Raw genomic sequence first — 16,411 nt, forward strand, 5'->3', positions numbered from 1 at the left:
ATTTGAAAGCACATAGGATTTTTATTACATATAAATCCAAGGTAATTGCTAATACTTCAGTGATACTAGTTAAGCTAGAATCATGAGAACAAATTTTATGTTGGTAAAGGTGATTACAGCCTAGATTTTCATTGATGCCTGCTAATTGAGAGAGCTGAATTAAAAATATATCTCCAGGGATCAGCCCCGAGGGCGAGTGGTTAAGTTCGAGCACTCACCTTCAGCGCCCCGGGGTTTTGCTGGTTCAGATCCTGGGCACTGACATGCCACCATTCAGTGGGCCACGCTGAGGTGGCGTCCCACGTGCCACAACTAAAAGGACCCACAACTAGAATGTACAACTATGTATTGGAGAGAAAAAGCAAAAAAAAAAAAGATTGACAACAGCTGTAACTCAGGTGCCGATCTTTAAAACATAATCTCCCAAGGGGTTATCTGACAAAAGCAACTGAAAAGTACTCAACTTCTAATTGAATATGCGAACCTTTTTTACATAAGGTCAAAGAGTTTTAAAGGTGTAGTGAAGTGAAGTAGCAGGCATCCAGTCTCCTCACTGAGTGTTTCTTCTTTTGCAGAGCTGATGATAAGCCACGCTTAAATTGCGGTGAGCCTGAGAATTGCGTATCTGAGATAGAAGTAGCAGAAGTGGCGTGTGATGCTGAAGACGGCTAGCACCACAAGCAATTCTTCATTCTTACGTTTCAGCAGGTTTAGAACAGAGTGGCACGTATTTAAGAAGGAAAAAGACTGAGGCCTTTACAGAAAACAGCAAGAATGCACATGTGTAAAGTTTACAGAAAGAAAAGTTTTGTTTTTAAGTTATTGGGATAGGAAATCAATTCACTGCTGCTTTAAATTGTCTTTTATCCAACCTTTGTGTTCAATACACTAAACAAGAAGCCTAGGTAGAGTGCTGTTATCAAGGCCACATTCTTAAATACTGTGCGGAAATTATTCTGGTGTTCTGCCCATGTATTGCTCCAAACTAACGTGTGCGTGCATGCGTCTGTGTGTGTGTGTATTTTTAAATCACCAGGTATGTTAGTCAAATGAAAATTAATTGCATGTTGCTACCTGATCGATGTGTACTTCTTTGTGTCTCTGACAGGATATATTTTCATTCATGGTTTAAATCAGTGGTAAAGATGAATTGAGTTTTAAATATTGATGTATTTACCAACTCTAAATAAAAATTGCTTTTTTTGGAATGTTACTGCTATTTAAAAGAAGATAACTTTCTAGTACCAAAGGAAGACTATTTGAAAGAGCTGTAATAACATAGCTAAAGTGATAAAATAGCCTTGATTTTGAAAGATAAGTCATTAATATCAAAATATGATGTGTCCCAGTTTATTATAATATGTTATACTTATTTTCCACACAGCCTTTATCTGAAATCTCTACCTGTAGAATTAGTGAGTTTGCCTCTTTCAGAACACTACCTCTTTTTGCTAATCAAAGCATACTGTTTCGAAAGTATATTATAGATTCTAAGCAAATAGGGAGTTATGCAAAAAATATATAAAATATAAAAATAAATAAAAAGCCATATATACTACAAAGTTCCTAACTATATTGACTCCTGGCATTGCATTTTTATTTCTGAATATGTTGCTATAATGTATTATGGCTGATTTTCTTTTAAATATATATTTAGCCAAGTGATGCACTTTATGATAATTAAACTATTGTGCCAAGTTTAATTGGTGAATTTCTTTAGCACGTGGAGTTAGGGTAAAGAATTACGTAGTGCCTTTACTATTTCACTTTTTACAAAAGTCTCCTAGGGTCTGTAAGTCAGCTTTATAAAAAAAATGTTTATTGTTTATTTCGTTGCATTTAGTTGTTGAAAGTGCCTTGTTTCATTTTTATGGTGTGAAGTTACTCGTTAATTTTGTTGCTGCTGTTTTGCATATTGTCGTTAATAAGCATTGTAATCTTGCTGGCATTTTGAACTGCGTATGCTTTCTAAAAACTGAGGGAAACTTACTGGGGAAATAGAATAACAGCCTCCAGTTCTTTTTTTCTCCCCTATCTCAGAGTTCATTGTTCTCATGATGTACATATTAATATGTGGTTGTATAAAATTCTACTGACGTAGATTAACAGATCCGATAGTTGTTGTTAACCTTTCATCTAAAAAGGAGACTGCTTTTTACCAAAGTACCAAAAATGTTAGTCTTCATCAGAATGCACAAGTCTGCTCTGTCTCAGAACCTTTTCCCCAAAGTGTATTAGAAATGTGTTTATCCTGGGAGACAGAAAGAATATAATAAATTCGCGTACTTGTTCATTTCGGAATATTATCCTAGGCTTAAAAAAGGTTCAAAAGGAACAATCATTTAAATTAATCAGTACCATTTTTAGTCTAATTAAACAAGATGATCTTTCCTAACCTCCAGATATTCTGTGTGCTACATGTGCGTTTTAAAGTGAACCATACACTTGCAAAACCTGGCCTTTCAGAAGACTATATTAAAAGCTTTGGATGGTGAAGAAAAACTCTTGTTAATTAGATAAACCACTATTATTTATATTTAGAATTTACTTTTTTATTTTTATAATGCATTTTATTCCCAGTATTATATTCATTTAATAAATTATTTTTTCAGTACAGTAGTAGCTGTGTTGTTCAGATGTTGAATACCATTTTTCCCCCTCCAGTTTCTGTTTCCCTATCCCTTACGATTGTTGTAATTTAATTATAGTTAATTATAGTTAACTGCTGCATTTCACAGATGTGGAATGAGTCTGTGACTTTCTCTTTAAGGTTACACTTCGTGTTACTGATTATAAGTCTTTGTGAATAGGTGCAATGCACTTCAAATGTAATCAATAAAAAAATAGAACATAACTGAAACAGAAAACACTTTGTGGATAATCTTTTAAAACTTAAGTTCACGTGTAGCTAATACAACCATAAAACATTATTTAAAATGTGTTGTGTCTGGCTGCTGTACTGAGGTCGGCATTTGAGGCACGTTGCTTCAGAAGACCGCGTTCCTCTGGTAAGTCATCTGCGTAGGCTCCAGCTGTTGGTGATGTTAGAAGGGAGCAGTGGCCTTGGGTCTAAGAATAATTTGTCTGGTTTTGAAGTGGATTTTGTTTGCTTGTGTTTCAGTACACGTGTCCTGCAGGCGGACGACTGCTCTATCTCATGAGGTGGGTGCCCTTCGTGAGGACTCACGGGAGAAAATTCTCTTAGGCCTTGGTTCCATGAGCCTGTGTGTCTCCTAAACAATTGCTTTGTTGTTTTCTTAAGGACTCTATTACTGTCTCTCTTGCTTTGTTTTTTGGGCAGCTCTAAGCCAAACTGTAGTTCACCTGTAGCTACTATATAGAACTTCATGAATTAGGTTTTTGTGTAGTAAACAGGACTTTATTTTTCTATCTTATTTTCTCAACACCAATTTTCTTCCCTATTTAACTTCTTCTATGAGAACATATGTATTTTTTTCTGATAAAGTCTCAGATTTGAGTGATATCTTAGACTACATTAGGTAAGAACTTTTCATAGCCTGTACTAACAATTTCTGCACCATTAAATGATGCCAATAATCACACAATTAAATCATCCTTCCCTTTAAAAGATGCCTTTAAGTAAGATCAGTGAATGTGGAAGGCAAACTTAGAAGTGCTAGCTAGTGCCAAGCTGTGGGTAGGTTCTCGGCCAGAGCACAGTATTGATAAACTCAGATTATGTTTTAACCATGGCCTCTGGTTAGAGCAGACACCACTTGTCGTTTCATGTTCATCATTGGCAGCAAAGTAGAGCAGCGTCACTGTCTCCACATAAAGCAAACATCGATATAAAACAGTACAGCTGTGTACTCAGACGGTGAAAGGTAGTGTTTTATTGTAATAGACAGATGAGAATAGGTATAGGCTTTAAATAGCCTACTGGACTGTTCGCACCTGGCTAATTGTAATCACAGAGGTGTCAGTGTCGGTCTGATGGCGGCTGAAGCCCTTGGCTGAAGCGTGAGATGTCAAGCCCGCCCTGGGGGCATTAGGCCCGGAACTGGAGGACTCTCTCTAGAGTTAGTTCACCTGCCCGTCCAGTCTTCGCCTCGCTGGATAGCAAACGCCAGTCACTGACTGACCCAGCAGATATTTGCGTTCCTCCTCTGCCACCCCAAAATAGGAATTGGAGAAACAGAATACTTTTCTCAGCTCTCTTTGCAGCTGGGTCTGAGCCTGTGACACAGTTGTGGCCGGTGAGACAAATGGAATTCTGCTGGTAGCTTCCGGGAAACCTTGTTTTCCAGTAAGAAGGAAAGTATGCTGCTGATACAGTGTCTCCCCTCCCTTTGTTCTGATCTCAGGAGATGTCCAGAGGTGCTGGGGGAGCCATGCTGCAAACAGGAGGCGTGACAAGATGAGGGAAGAGGACGAGAACCACAGAGACGCTACCCTCTTGTTGAACCACTATAAATTGTAGGTTTCCGTTAGTTGTACCAAGATAAAAGCTATCTTAAATTTGGATTATAGATTATAAGCTTAAGTGTAGGGGGGAGGCTTTTCTTCCTGTGATGATATTGTGTATTTTGTTAGCAAAGAAAAAATTAAAGGAAAAAAATTTTTTTCTTGAAAGCTAAAGGGGAGAGAAGCATCTATTAGACATATCAAAGGTCACTTACTTTCCAGGATCCTTTGGGCAAACCAAAGATGAAAGAGAAAACAATCTTATTGTACATTCGCGTCAGCTCGGGCTGCTGTGACAAAGTACTACAGACTGGGTGGCTTAACCAGCAGAAGTTTATTTTCTCTCAGTTCTGGAGGCTGGGAAGTCCCAGATCAGGGTACCAGCAGAGTTGGTGTCTGGTGGGCCGTCTGGGTTGCAGACGGCTGCTTTCTTGCAGTGCGCTCACATGGCCTTTCCTCAGTGCATGTGTGCGCAAGCAAGCGCTCTGGTGTCTCATAGGAGCGTTAGTTCCCTACTGGACCAGAGCCCCATCCTTCATGACCTCATTTTACCTTAATGATTTCCTTAGAGGCCCCATTTCTAAATACAGCCACACTGGGAGTTAAGGCTTCAAAATATGAATTTTGGGGGGACACACACATTCAGTCCATAACAGCATAGGATGGATGTAAGTAACATTAAATGTTTACAAAGATATTTCTCAGTTTAAAAGATTAAAGTAGATAGCCTGTTCTTTCATTTGGTCATTCAACAAACATTGAGCATCTACTGTGTTGGCTCCGGGTTATAAAAATTACTGAGAAGCACATGGTCCCTTTAAGGAGTTCAGAGTGATACGCCTTCCAAGTAGGCTGATGTGTACTTTGTGCGGCATTGTGGTAAATGGGGTAATAGCGGTATTCACTGTCAATTATGGGGACGAGAGGAGCAGAAAGGAGGGCAAAGATTAGCAAGAAGTAGAAGTCTAGTGCTTTAGCTGCTTCTTAAAAGTGGAATAGAGGGGCACAGCTAGCAGAAGAGTCAGCTCCAGCCCATGCAAGTGACAAGTACCATGATTGTCCCTACTGCTCATTCCTTCATCTCACGTCAGTTCAAGCTCCACGATGCAGCAGAAGCCCACTGACCTCATGTGATAGGTCAAAAAGGGACACACAAACCACGATAGACACCTTAAATGTTGCATGTTAACTCAATGCACATAAGAGTATATTCATTCGCCAGTGTTCTAACAGAGGTTCAGGCCCCTCTTTGGTCTGGTTTCACAAATGAGAGTTCCTGGTTCTCTCTTGCTAAGCTGTACCCCTAATGCATTTCTGATTCCTAGTTTTCGTTTCTGTAAAGAGAAGATATGAGACACGTATGAAGGAATCTGTGACAGTTTTTACTATTTTTTTTAATGCTGTACTGCTATCTTGCCTATACTTTTACCCTGTCTTTCTTTCCAAATCATCTGACCTAGTTTTCCCTAGAAATGATCATTTGTTCTCATGTTTCACTGTTTCATCTATTACTAATAAACTTGAGGTTTAATTTTGTGTACAGCTGGTGTACACAAATTTGGAAATAAAATTGATGCCTGGTAGTCACACAGCTCTCCTGGGAGGGAACAGGCGTGTGCAGGTGTCTTAAGAAGGAGCCAGCTCGCCATGAGCATCCAGGGTGTCAGCACATCTTACGGAGAAGATGGAGAACCTCAGCCAGTCAGTCAAGTGTGTATTCTGAGGTTGGGGAGCAAGGGGCTGGCTTACCTTATACCTTCAATCTATCCTTTCTCTTTGCCGACTGCTCTCCCAAGCACCAACCCACGTGGCCACCTTTCTGTTCCTGGAGTCTGTTAAGGTCTTCTGCCTCCTAACCTTGTCATACCCCGTGTCCAGAAAGCTATTTCCAGAATCCTAACAGGCTGGCTCTTCTCCTCAAGTCTTAGGTTAAATGTTACCTCTTCAAGCAGCCTAAAAATAGTCTTCAAAACAGTCACCTTCGGGGCTGGCCCCGTGGCCGAGTGGTTAAGTTCGCGCGCTCCGCTGCAGGCGGCCCAGTGTTTCGTCGGTTCGAATCCTGGGCGCGGACATGGCACTGCTCGTCAGACCACGCTGAGGCAGCGTCCCACATGCCACAACTAGAGGAACCCACAACGAAGAATACACAACTATGTACCGGGGGGCTTTGGGGAGAAAAAGGAAAAAAAAAAACAAACAAAAACAGTCACCTTCATCTCAAATTTCTTATTTACTTTCTTACTGTCTGTTTCACCTGCCCAGCTCCCCACTGCTTCCCCCAAAGGGCAGGGCTTTCTCTCTTTTCCTCTTGTCCCTGCCCCCCTCCCAGCTGGGAGCACATAGTAAGTCCTCAAAAATATGTATTGAATGATTAAGATTAAAAAGGACTGAATTAGGAAAATATTAGAGAAAATAGAGGTGTTTAGAAAGAAAATGTAAGTCTTGGTGATTGACACACTCTGGGTAGATTGTTGCCCTGCTAAGGAAGAGACTGACAGAGGAGGATCTAGGGAGTCTGAGGGTAGACTGAGTTTGGGATATGCTGGATGTGAAATACTGTAGGCAATCCAAGTGGAGCTCCCCAGCAGGCAATTGGATATGATCATCCAGAATTCCGGGGAGAGGCCTGCCTTACAGAACTCAGATTAATTAGGAGGCATTACCCTTCCTGTTCTTCCTGCCCCCGCCCATAGTACCATGGTCTATAGCCTATTAGGGACTATGTTAGTAGTACTAAAATGAAGAAGACCAGAAATGTGTGACTCCACGTGTACCATGGTGACAAGTGTCATGGAAGTACTCCTGCTGGGCCCAGGTGTCTCATTGAGTTAATTTGTTTTTCATTCTATAAGTAATTTGTTATCATAGAAGATCATGTTTTCCTTCCTTCACAGGAGATACGATAATAGCGCAATATCATGAAGTTTTGTTTTGCTTATCCTAATAATATTTAGTATTTAAAGCAAAGTTAAAGAAAAAGAAGAAATTCAAGCAGACAATGAAATGAAAATGTTTGATCTCACTAATAAAGTAATACAATTGCAGCTATAAGAAGACGATGAAGAAATGAAGTCTGCGTTGCTGGTAGGAGCATGAATTGCTTTAAGAATAGTATTTCTAGACCTGTTTTGGCAACGTAGAGCAAAACCATTAAAAATGTTCATGGTCTTCAACTCAGCAACTGCACTTCTAGGAGCTTAAACGAAGGAAATGGATGTAGTGTGTAAAGATTTAGGTCAAAGGATATGCATGACATTTGTCACAAATACTTCAGTTTTCAGTATTAAGGGGATTTGTTAAATATTTTGTACCCAGTGACGTTGCAGAAGAATATTTAAAGATATTCATGACATATTGCTAGTTGAAAGAAGCAGATTACAAAACAGTATGATCTCACTTTTATAAGAAAAAAGGTATACATGTGTGCATTTGTATACAGAAAGAATAAATATAGTAAAATAATAGCCGTGGTTATCTGCTTGATGGAATTATGAAGGGATTTTATTTTCTTTTTTTCATGAATCTGTATTCTCTCAGTTTTTCGATAATAAGCATTTATTACTTTGTAATTTTTTTAAATTATTTTTAAACTAATAATAAGATGCATATTGCCCCACCATCTGCTATCTGTTTACTCAGGGCAAGTTCCTCAACCTGTCTGTCTCCTGTAAAAGGAAAGTAATGCCACCCAAACTACAGCACTGTTGTGGCCTAATGGAGTGTGACAACGCTCAGCCCAGTCTATCACACAGTAGGCACTCGTAAATGATGGAATCTGACGTCCAACCTCTTGCATGGAACCATCATCATTGGCTGTTCAGGAGTCCATCTGTAAACCTAAAATACGGTGGAAATCCCTTATTGAACTTACATTGATGGATGTACTCATGTTCATTTTCTAACCATGTTATTCCATCATTTACCCCATATTTTAAATTGTGAAGGCTTGCATCAGCTCTGCCTGGCTTACAAATGGTTTTTTCCCAAGCACATTTCCAAGTGATGCGTTCGATAAATGGTGGTTTATCAAACTACACTTAAAATGCCTTTTTAATCTATAAGATAATGGAAATTTGTATATTGTTTGCAGTGGGACAAAATGGTTTTGAACTGGTAATTAAACAAGAATAAAATAGCAACAGGTATTTATCTGGACACACGGGGCTTGAGAGAAGCAGTTTAACTAGAGCCGAAGGGGAAGGGAGACTTTTTGTAAAGAATCTAACGGGAGATTGCAAAACGAGCCAGGCCAAGCACGAAGAGATGGTACAGGTTATGTCTGCTAAAAAGTGACGCCTCTGACTCTCACTAAATTGGCCAAGAAACAGTGCAAAAGATTTATGCCACAAGGACACAAGTGAGCGAGGAGATGCTCCCCGAGTCCCGGTCCCTCTGGCCTTCTGTGCCTCCATTAGGCTGGAGCAGGGCTGTATCAGCCCTGAGGGCCTCCCTACTGCCATACAAAGGAATTCCTTGCCAGGCCACAATTACCTGACAGTTCCATTTTAAGCGTCTTCTTGCCCGCAGTGGGGCAAGTCAGGGCGTGCTGCTCAAGGGCTGATGAGAACATGGCTAGCACTGGATTTCTTTCTGTTTGGCATTAGTCTATCCATCACTAGTCTAACTTCACCCTTATTAATCAAAATAAGGGCTGTATTTTTGCTTAAATGGAATAAAGATTTTCCTGTGGTGACTGGGCACGAATTAGAAGGCAGGGGAAGAAGTGAGAGTTTGCGTACAGTTGAATTAATTAAAGAATGCATGGTGAAAGAAGAGAAAGTTACCACAGCATGTGGGCTCAGGTGCCCGAAAGGACAGAAAGACGACCAGAGGAATATGGTGGACAAAGCTGGGCCAGACAGAGGCAGGCGGGCTCTCAGTCTGGGAGGCTGATCCTTTGGTACGTGGCAGACCTCTGTTCTCCACATGCTTGGTCAATGGCTTATTCAGCGGGTCTCGGAGAAATTGGTTTTATAATATGGGAGCAACTTGATGTTCAAAATAAGGCCTTTACTGTATGTGCTGGGGACATAGATACATTTAGAAATACCTTTCATTTTTTTAGCTAAACGATATATCGGTTACTCGCTAAGTGTTGATGTATATGTATATATGAAATATATATGGATATATATTTACAACACCTTGCTCAAAGTATTTTTTAAAAGCTGTTGGGTTTACTTTTCTGAGCATTTCAGATCTACAAAATGTTTCCTAACTTTCTCCAGTTTTTGGAGCTCCAGAACCTTCCAAGCCCACTCTGCTTGCATCTCAATCCAATTCTAGTTAAGGATATACTTTAAAATTGAACAGACCTAAGTCTGGGTTTTGGCTCTGTTTCTTACCAAGTGGGGCAAATCACTTTGCATCTCTGAGCCTCAGTGCTCACTTAACGTGGAGATAATAATAGTGTTCACCAGTTCGGTTTGCTGAAGGGCATCCCTGTGAAAGGATGTGGAAAGCGCTCCGCAGCAGGCCTGGCATCTCCCGCAGTCTGGAAATAGCACCGTAGCCCCAGGAAGGCAGGGGTGTTGTGCAGGTGCTGAGTGAGGCAGCATGCAGTTTTCTGTGCACACACACAGATGTGTGCTGCTCAGGCCTTCCGCCTCACCCAGTGCCTTCCAAGCTGTGTTATAAGAGAGAACAATTCAGCCACAGTGTGCAGACTTGAGAAGAGAGCTACCTGCAATACTGAACTATCCGTACTCTGACCGTCTGTAGTCTTACTCCGTCACAGTGGAATCTCTGAATAGATATTTTCGTGGAAATGTATTGTTAATGACCCAAGTTGACAATAAATTGGCCTCACCTTTTCACCCGCATCTATCACGCTTCTCATGCACTCGCCATGCCCTTGTCAGTTCACTGAATGTTCTAAATGCTTCCCCACCTCAAAACACCCAAACATAACATTTTCTCTCCATTTTCTTTCAGTAGAAGAATAAAGCCAAAACTTAGGGAAATCTCAACTTCCTGCTTCTGCAGTCTTTCCGCTAAGTCTTATTTCATGAGTGATGCTTACAAATTTTATAAACACCAAAAGTTAAAATGAAACTTCCAGTGTAAATACTTGAAACAAATAGGCATATTATGTAAGGACACCAAGCAATAGATAAATTAAGGAAGTTGATCTATCCGTGGTCAGATATCAGATTCCCTTAAAGTTATTCTTGAAAGGTTTTTTCTTTTATCTCAGCCTCACCTTTCAAATATGTTGGAGGAATAATATTTATTTAGTGTGCTGTCAAGGCAGAAAAAGCTGATATGGAAGTCACTTCCCAAATTTATTTTCAAGGTACAAAATGGTCACCATGACTAAGCATACAATGTGCCTTGTGCCTTGGTTGGTTCTTCCCTCAATTACACAGGGAGTTTTAAACTTAAAAATGTTTGAAAATAAACAGTATTTGAGTAACTTTATTCCTCTCCTTTTTCTCAAGCTTTTGCTGAAGTGGAAGGGGACACACTTTAAGAAAATTGCATTTTGAGTTAGGGAAATAAGAATTTCCTTTCACCGGCATACCTGTGCATGCTGGGATTCCTGTCCATGTCCATGGAGGGTCTGCGAAGATGACAACAAAAAACAGGCTATGCTGGCCTTGGATTCTGTCTCCAGAAAGGTCTCAGAAACATTTTAGGTATTGCTCTCAGTTACCCAACACTTTGTAATCTGTGTACGTTCAGGCATTTTATCAGCAAGCATTGGCCGCTGCGCGGTGGGCTGTGTGCTTGACGTGCTGCCGCGAACGAGACCCTTTGTGACCCTGCTGCTTCTCCCACCCCCACCGTGAACCCCAACTCCAGACACGCGATTTCCCAGCTCTACCTGTGATACTCCCACTGGGGAGCCTGGGCCGTTAGCCCCATAGCCCCTGGTCCATTCCCCCGGTAGAACAATGACCTCTGTGGGTCGGAATGTTTGAGTCCATGCACCACATTAGACTCTGAACAGCCTTGAGTGCTCATCACAGCACAGCACCGGCACCTACACGGCAGGAGCGCCAGAGATCCTTGGTGCATGTGAACAGACTGTGGCCAATCTTGGAATGAACATCTAAAAATAGGATATTTGGAAGTCTTAACGCCCAGACAATACTTTTTAAACTTATCGCTAATAATGTGGACCTAGGGGCTCAATTATAACTAGCAGTTCTTTAGAAAGTAGCACATCCAAACTGACCCTCGGGCACAAAGCCCCTTCAGAACAAACCTGCCGCCCACAGAAGCAGCTGCGATCTGGAGAGCTCTCCTGCAGGGCTTGTAGGGCGGCAGTTTGCAGACAGACTCTACCTTACTACATCTGAATCCAAGAACGTTTATGCTTGAAGGAGCCTGTCGAGTCTTCCGCTCCAAACCCGCTTCTGACAGACAGAAGATGACATGAACGCAGTGATAGAGCATCATGGGAAACAAGGCTCTTTGGCTCCGAGTCTGGTGCTTCTTTATTTCATACAATCTCTCCTGTGTCTAGTCATATCCAGAAAGACTTCACGGAAGGTGGGTCTTAGCCATCATCTGTGAATTAGACCCTTCCACAGCCAGTGGAGGGAGAGTTCTCCATTTTGTCCCTGATTCCAGGGTCCAGTTCTGTCTCTTGGGCTTAGGTTGACAAAGAGATTGATGAAGAAGGGTCATGAGTCACATTTTGACACCAGCAGCCAAGGGTCCACAACGTCCAGCCTAAGCCTGGCTGCAGGTATCGCATCCGCCTCCCTGAAGTTTCGGGAATCGCTGCCTGCTCCAACGCCTCGAACCTCCTAGGTCAGGGGAGCTGTTTCTCTGCATTACCTGCAATGTGAGCCCCGTGGTCGCTGCTGCAGTCGTGCGGTCCTGCTTCCTCTCTGCCAGTGTGTGTGAAAACCCTTCCCCTCTGAGGCTGCTCCTTAGAGAAGCTGCCTCTGTAGCGTGCATGGCTGAGAAAGATTGTTGGGTCCTTAAATTCCTTGAGAAGTAGTAGTAGGCTTCCCGGTAAACCAAGGCATCTCCCAGTTTTCGCAGTCGCAGGCCACCTGTACTCGGGGAAGAGAGGACCACCCCAGGTGTCACTGCAACCCTGGCATCCTCACTGGCAGCAGCGCCTTACTCGTCTGCAAGATGCACCACAGTGTGAGATGAAGCAGAAGCAAGGGTTCCAAAGACTGTTTGCTTTCAGGCTTGGTTAAACCCTCTGGCCTGCCTTGTCGCCTAGTTTATAATAAAGACCCACTTTTGATTCTAAAGTTCCAATTAATAAAATCCAAACTGCTGTCGGTGGGAACACAAACGAAGCTGCCTCGGGCTGATTTCAGCAGGTGCTTCGTCTTCACCTTTACGACGAGCTGAGCGCGCCTCCTGGTGGGAAGGATGAGTGGCAGCACTCGATGACATCTGTAGAGAACAGCCACGGGGCGGGACGTCAGGACGCTACAAAGCGGAAATCCCAAGACAATCCCAAACTGACTTATGAGTTTGTCAGACCTGAAGGAGATCTATCCCAAGGAGATTTGTCTCGACTGACACTCTCATCTAACAAAGTGTACGGGCTGAATCCAGTATTCGCCCTACCTCGATCCCAAATAGGGCTGTATTTCATGCGCCGTAGAATATTTTGTGAATTTTTCCCTTTACCTTCATAAGATAGGAACATGAAATTGACCCTTGCCTTACCCATTTTTATGTCTAAACTGCAAATAGCCATGATCGACTATTTTTGAATTTTAGTAAACTTTTCACTTTCTTTATTTCTATTATTTTTGCCTACTTTTCACTAGGATGCCAGCTACACAACGTTGAAAGGTGCCTGTTTCTAAAAGGTATTTGATAATTCTGTCCCAGAACTACTTCCTATATTCCCCTTTCCATTTTCCCACATTCTCTTTATTCCTTTACAAAAACTTTCTTACTCTTTACTCCGTTTTTTTTTCACTTCAGCTAGTTTTCTAAGAGTAGTATGTTTGATAACTTTTTGTCACCTTATTTTGAAAAAATAAAACTCTTCCTCTTTACTCCACATCTTCCTTTTGTGGGGGAGTTGATATTCTGAGAGAAGTGACTTTGTTCAAACAATTTAGAAGACGGAAAGCTGCTGCTTGACTGGATGGGAATGGGGCATTTTTCCATAGTGTCAAAACATATCACAGAAGCTAGAAAACCTCCTGGACTTTCTACTATTTAGCCAACTCTGTCTTCAGATGCAATTTCCCTTAACTAGCCCGTCCTCCACCCCACCCTCTTCTCTCCACAGTCACAACTCTGTCTCTTCCACAGATTATCCTCCACACTCCAGCCCTGGAATAATCAACTGGCACTAAAAATGTCAACTTTGATGTCCCAAACCAAACTTATCCCCTCCCCTCACCTAGGTCTGCCCCTCCCCCTAATATCTCTCATCTCAGAGAAAATGGTACCACCATCTGCTGAGCCACTGAAACCAGAAATTGGGGGCATCTGTGACTGTGACCCCTTTGGCCTCTCTCCACCGCCGCCAAACCCCATCGCCGCCTCTCAGTGGGTTCCCTGTATTCACCTTGCCCCTCTCCAATCTATTCTCTATTTTTGTGATAGATTGAACTTTGTAAAATGCAAATTGATCACCACTTAAAAATCCTCCATTGACTCCCCAACACCTTCAATAAATCCAAACTCCTACACCAGGATGTCCGAGACTTCATCGTCCGGCTGTCTTACGCCCACCGTTCCAGCCATCCTAGACCCCAGCGTACCCTTTCACGCCTCTCTGCCTTAGCTACTGCCCCCTGCTTCCTCAGGCTGGTTTCTCCAGTGCTGGACTCGGGCAGCAGGTTGTCCAGGAGGCCAGCCCCAGGCATCCGCGCAACACGGAAACACTTCTCACATCGCCTCACACATCTCTTTATGTGTCTGCCTCCCCCAGCGAGACTTCCTGAGCGCAGGAACTGTTGTTATGCGGTTTCGAAAACCTCATGCCTTAGGCAGTGGTTGTTATATTTATTGGAGAAGTTGTGAACAAGAAGATGATGACAGAGAACTTTTGTGACTTCTCACCATGAGCCAGGCACTCCAAGGATGTTACGTGTATTGTTATATTTAATCCTCATATTGATCCTAAAAAGATATTTGTAAAATACTCATTTTACAAATGAAGAAAATGAGGGTCTACAAAGTCGAATTATCTAAAGCCACTGTGATGAAAGCTGTAATGTACCTTCCAAATCTCCCTTCAAGAAAGGACTGACTCCCTCATCTGCCTGAAGTGTCGTGGCACCCCTCACCCAAGACTATGCCCTCTTTTCAGGGCAGTCACATTCAATGACGGAGCCCCATGGGGGACTGCCTCCATGCAGACCTCACTTCAGAGCATCCCCCAGGGTTAGCTAAGGCCTCCTTTGAGACTGCATTGCAGCTCCACTCCTTCTATCCAACCTTTCTTCCTTCCCTTTCTCTTCTTGGATGCTGATGCCCACAGCACTTCTTAATAAACCTCCTGCGCCCTCCTCTCCATCTCAGAATTGGCTTCCCAAGGAACCCGACCTGTAACAGTCACACGGCTAATAGATGATGGAGCCACCCCTTGAACCAGACAGTCTGAATCAGCAGCTGTGCTCTTGGCCCACCGGACTATGCCACCTCCTGCGATAAACAAGCCTCACTTACCTTTGCATCCCTGGTCCTAAGCATAGGTACTCAATAAATATTTGTGCATTCACCTTTTTATCTGTTTTTTGCTTTCGTTGGTTAGGGTCATTGTTTCCAGTTCTTGCCCCCAAGAACCTCACAATCTGGTCTATTGCCTTGAAGGGCAGGCAAATTGTATTCTAAAGTTCATGATTTTAGGATCAAGTCAATAAACGTTAAATTTAATTACTTCAAACAGTGGACAAACATTCCCTAATTTTAGACTTTGTTTTATTTATCAATACTTTTAGAAACTCAAAATTTTAGCAATTACATTTCTACTCCTTAAACACAGGAGAAGGAGCTCAGAAGCACATAATGATGCTGAGTCCACGCGAAGTGTCCGCGTCCTGAGTTTACCTTGGCTGCCCTTTAAAATCCGCACTCCGTGACTTCAAGCGCAGCCGCCATCAGAACCTTTGCCTGTGGCGGAGGGCTCTAGATCCCGACAACAGACATCTTCAGGAAAGAAATCAGAGTGAAAACAGCTCAAATTCCTTTAGACCTTAGTTTTAAAATATGACCTTGAACTCTTCGATCTTGACTAAGAACGAAGCTACAGAAGGGCTACCTTTCAAATAGGAACTGAGGGGAGCATTCTTTATTAGTTTTTGAACTGTTATTGGCTTAATATTTTTTGGCTGAGGTTTGCTTTCTTTCTCTGCCAAGAGGAGGAATATTCTTTAAGAAAAACTGTCAGAAAAATAAATACATAAGTAAATAAATATTTTAAAATCCTATCCATCTGGCCTGGTTTCCAAGAGCTCATTACACAGCTTTAGGCCTATGATTTTGCATTGTCCAAATTAAAATAACCTTCCAGGAGCAATGCCAGCAGAGAAGGTCGAGTCTGACTTGCACTCTGGAGGGCTCACCCTTGTCACAACCTGGCTCTCTGCTGCCCTCTGAGCCAAGAAACAGCAAGGAATGGTCCTTTCTTGGGTTCTGCTGCCCTAGAACTATCTCCTTGAGGGTTTTACGCCTGTGTCATCTAGTGAGAGAAGCACAGGTACCAGCAGACATAGAGGGAAGAAGTTGAGGATACAGATATCGGACTAAAGGAGACCCGAATTCACATTCTTAATCTTCATTTAGCAATTGTGTGGGCTCGGGAGGTTGCTTAATCTCTTTGCACCACCTTCAGTTTTACTATTAATGGCTACTTATATTAATTAATATCTACTATATTAATACCTACTTCATCGCCATGTTTTACAACTAAATGAAACATTGAATAAGACCCTTCACACTCAGTTGGCACAAAGACAGCATATGACAGATGTGATCATTGTTCCTCACAGTCCTCTGTGGCTTTGAGCATTGACAAGAGCAGGAAGAAAGCATTATTAAGCAC

At 42.2% G+C, this 16,411-nt stretch overlaps 1 protein-coding gene across 6 annotated transcripts in view; it reads left to right on the forward strand.

Annotated features, from left to right (window-relative positions):
* Positions 1-5,995, forward strand: part of SNX16 (sorting nexin 16) — a 41,303-nt gene extending 35,308 nt beyond the window's left edge. For 4 of the 6 annotated variants that reach the window (XM_023648378.2, XM_023648380.2, XM_070221382.1 and 1 more), the window contains 3 exons: positions 576-604; positions 3,122-3,162; positions 4,326-5,995. In XM_023648378.2, the coding sequence (XP_023504146.1) occupies positions 576-604; positions 3,122-3,162; positions 4,326-4,382 (127 nt within the window). In that variant the 3' untranslated portion in view covers positions 4,383-5,995. Of the gene's footprint in view, positions 1-575; positions 2,868-3,121; positions 3,163-4,325 lie in introns of those variants that run through there. The other 2 variants (XM_023648379.2, XM_023648381.2) reach the window with 1 other exon arrangement.
* Positions 5,996-16,411: the final 10,416 nt, after the last annotated feature.

This window comes from Equus caballus, chromosome 9 (genome assembly GCF_041296265.1).
Source record: "Equus caballus isolate H_3958 breed thoroughbred chromosome 9, TB-T2T, whole genome shotgun sequence".
NCBI lineage: Eukaryota > Metazoa > Chordata > Mammalia > Perissodactyla > Equidae > Equus > Equus caballus.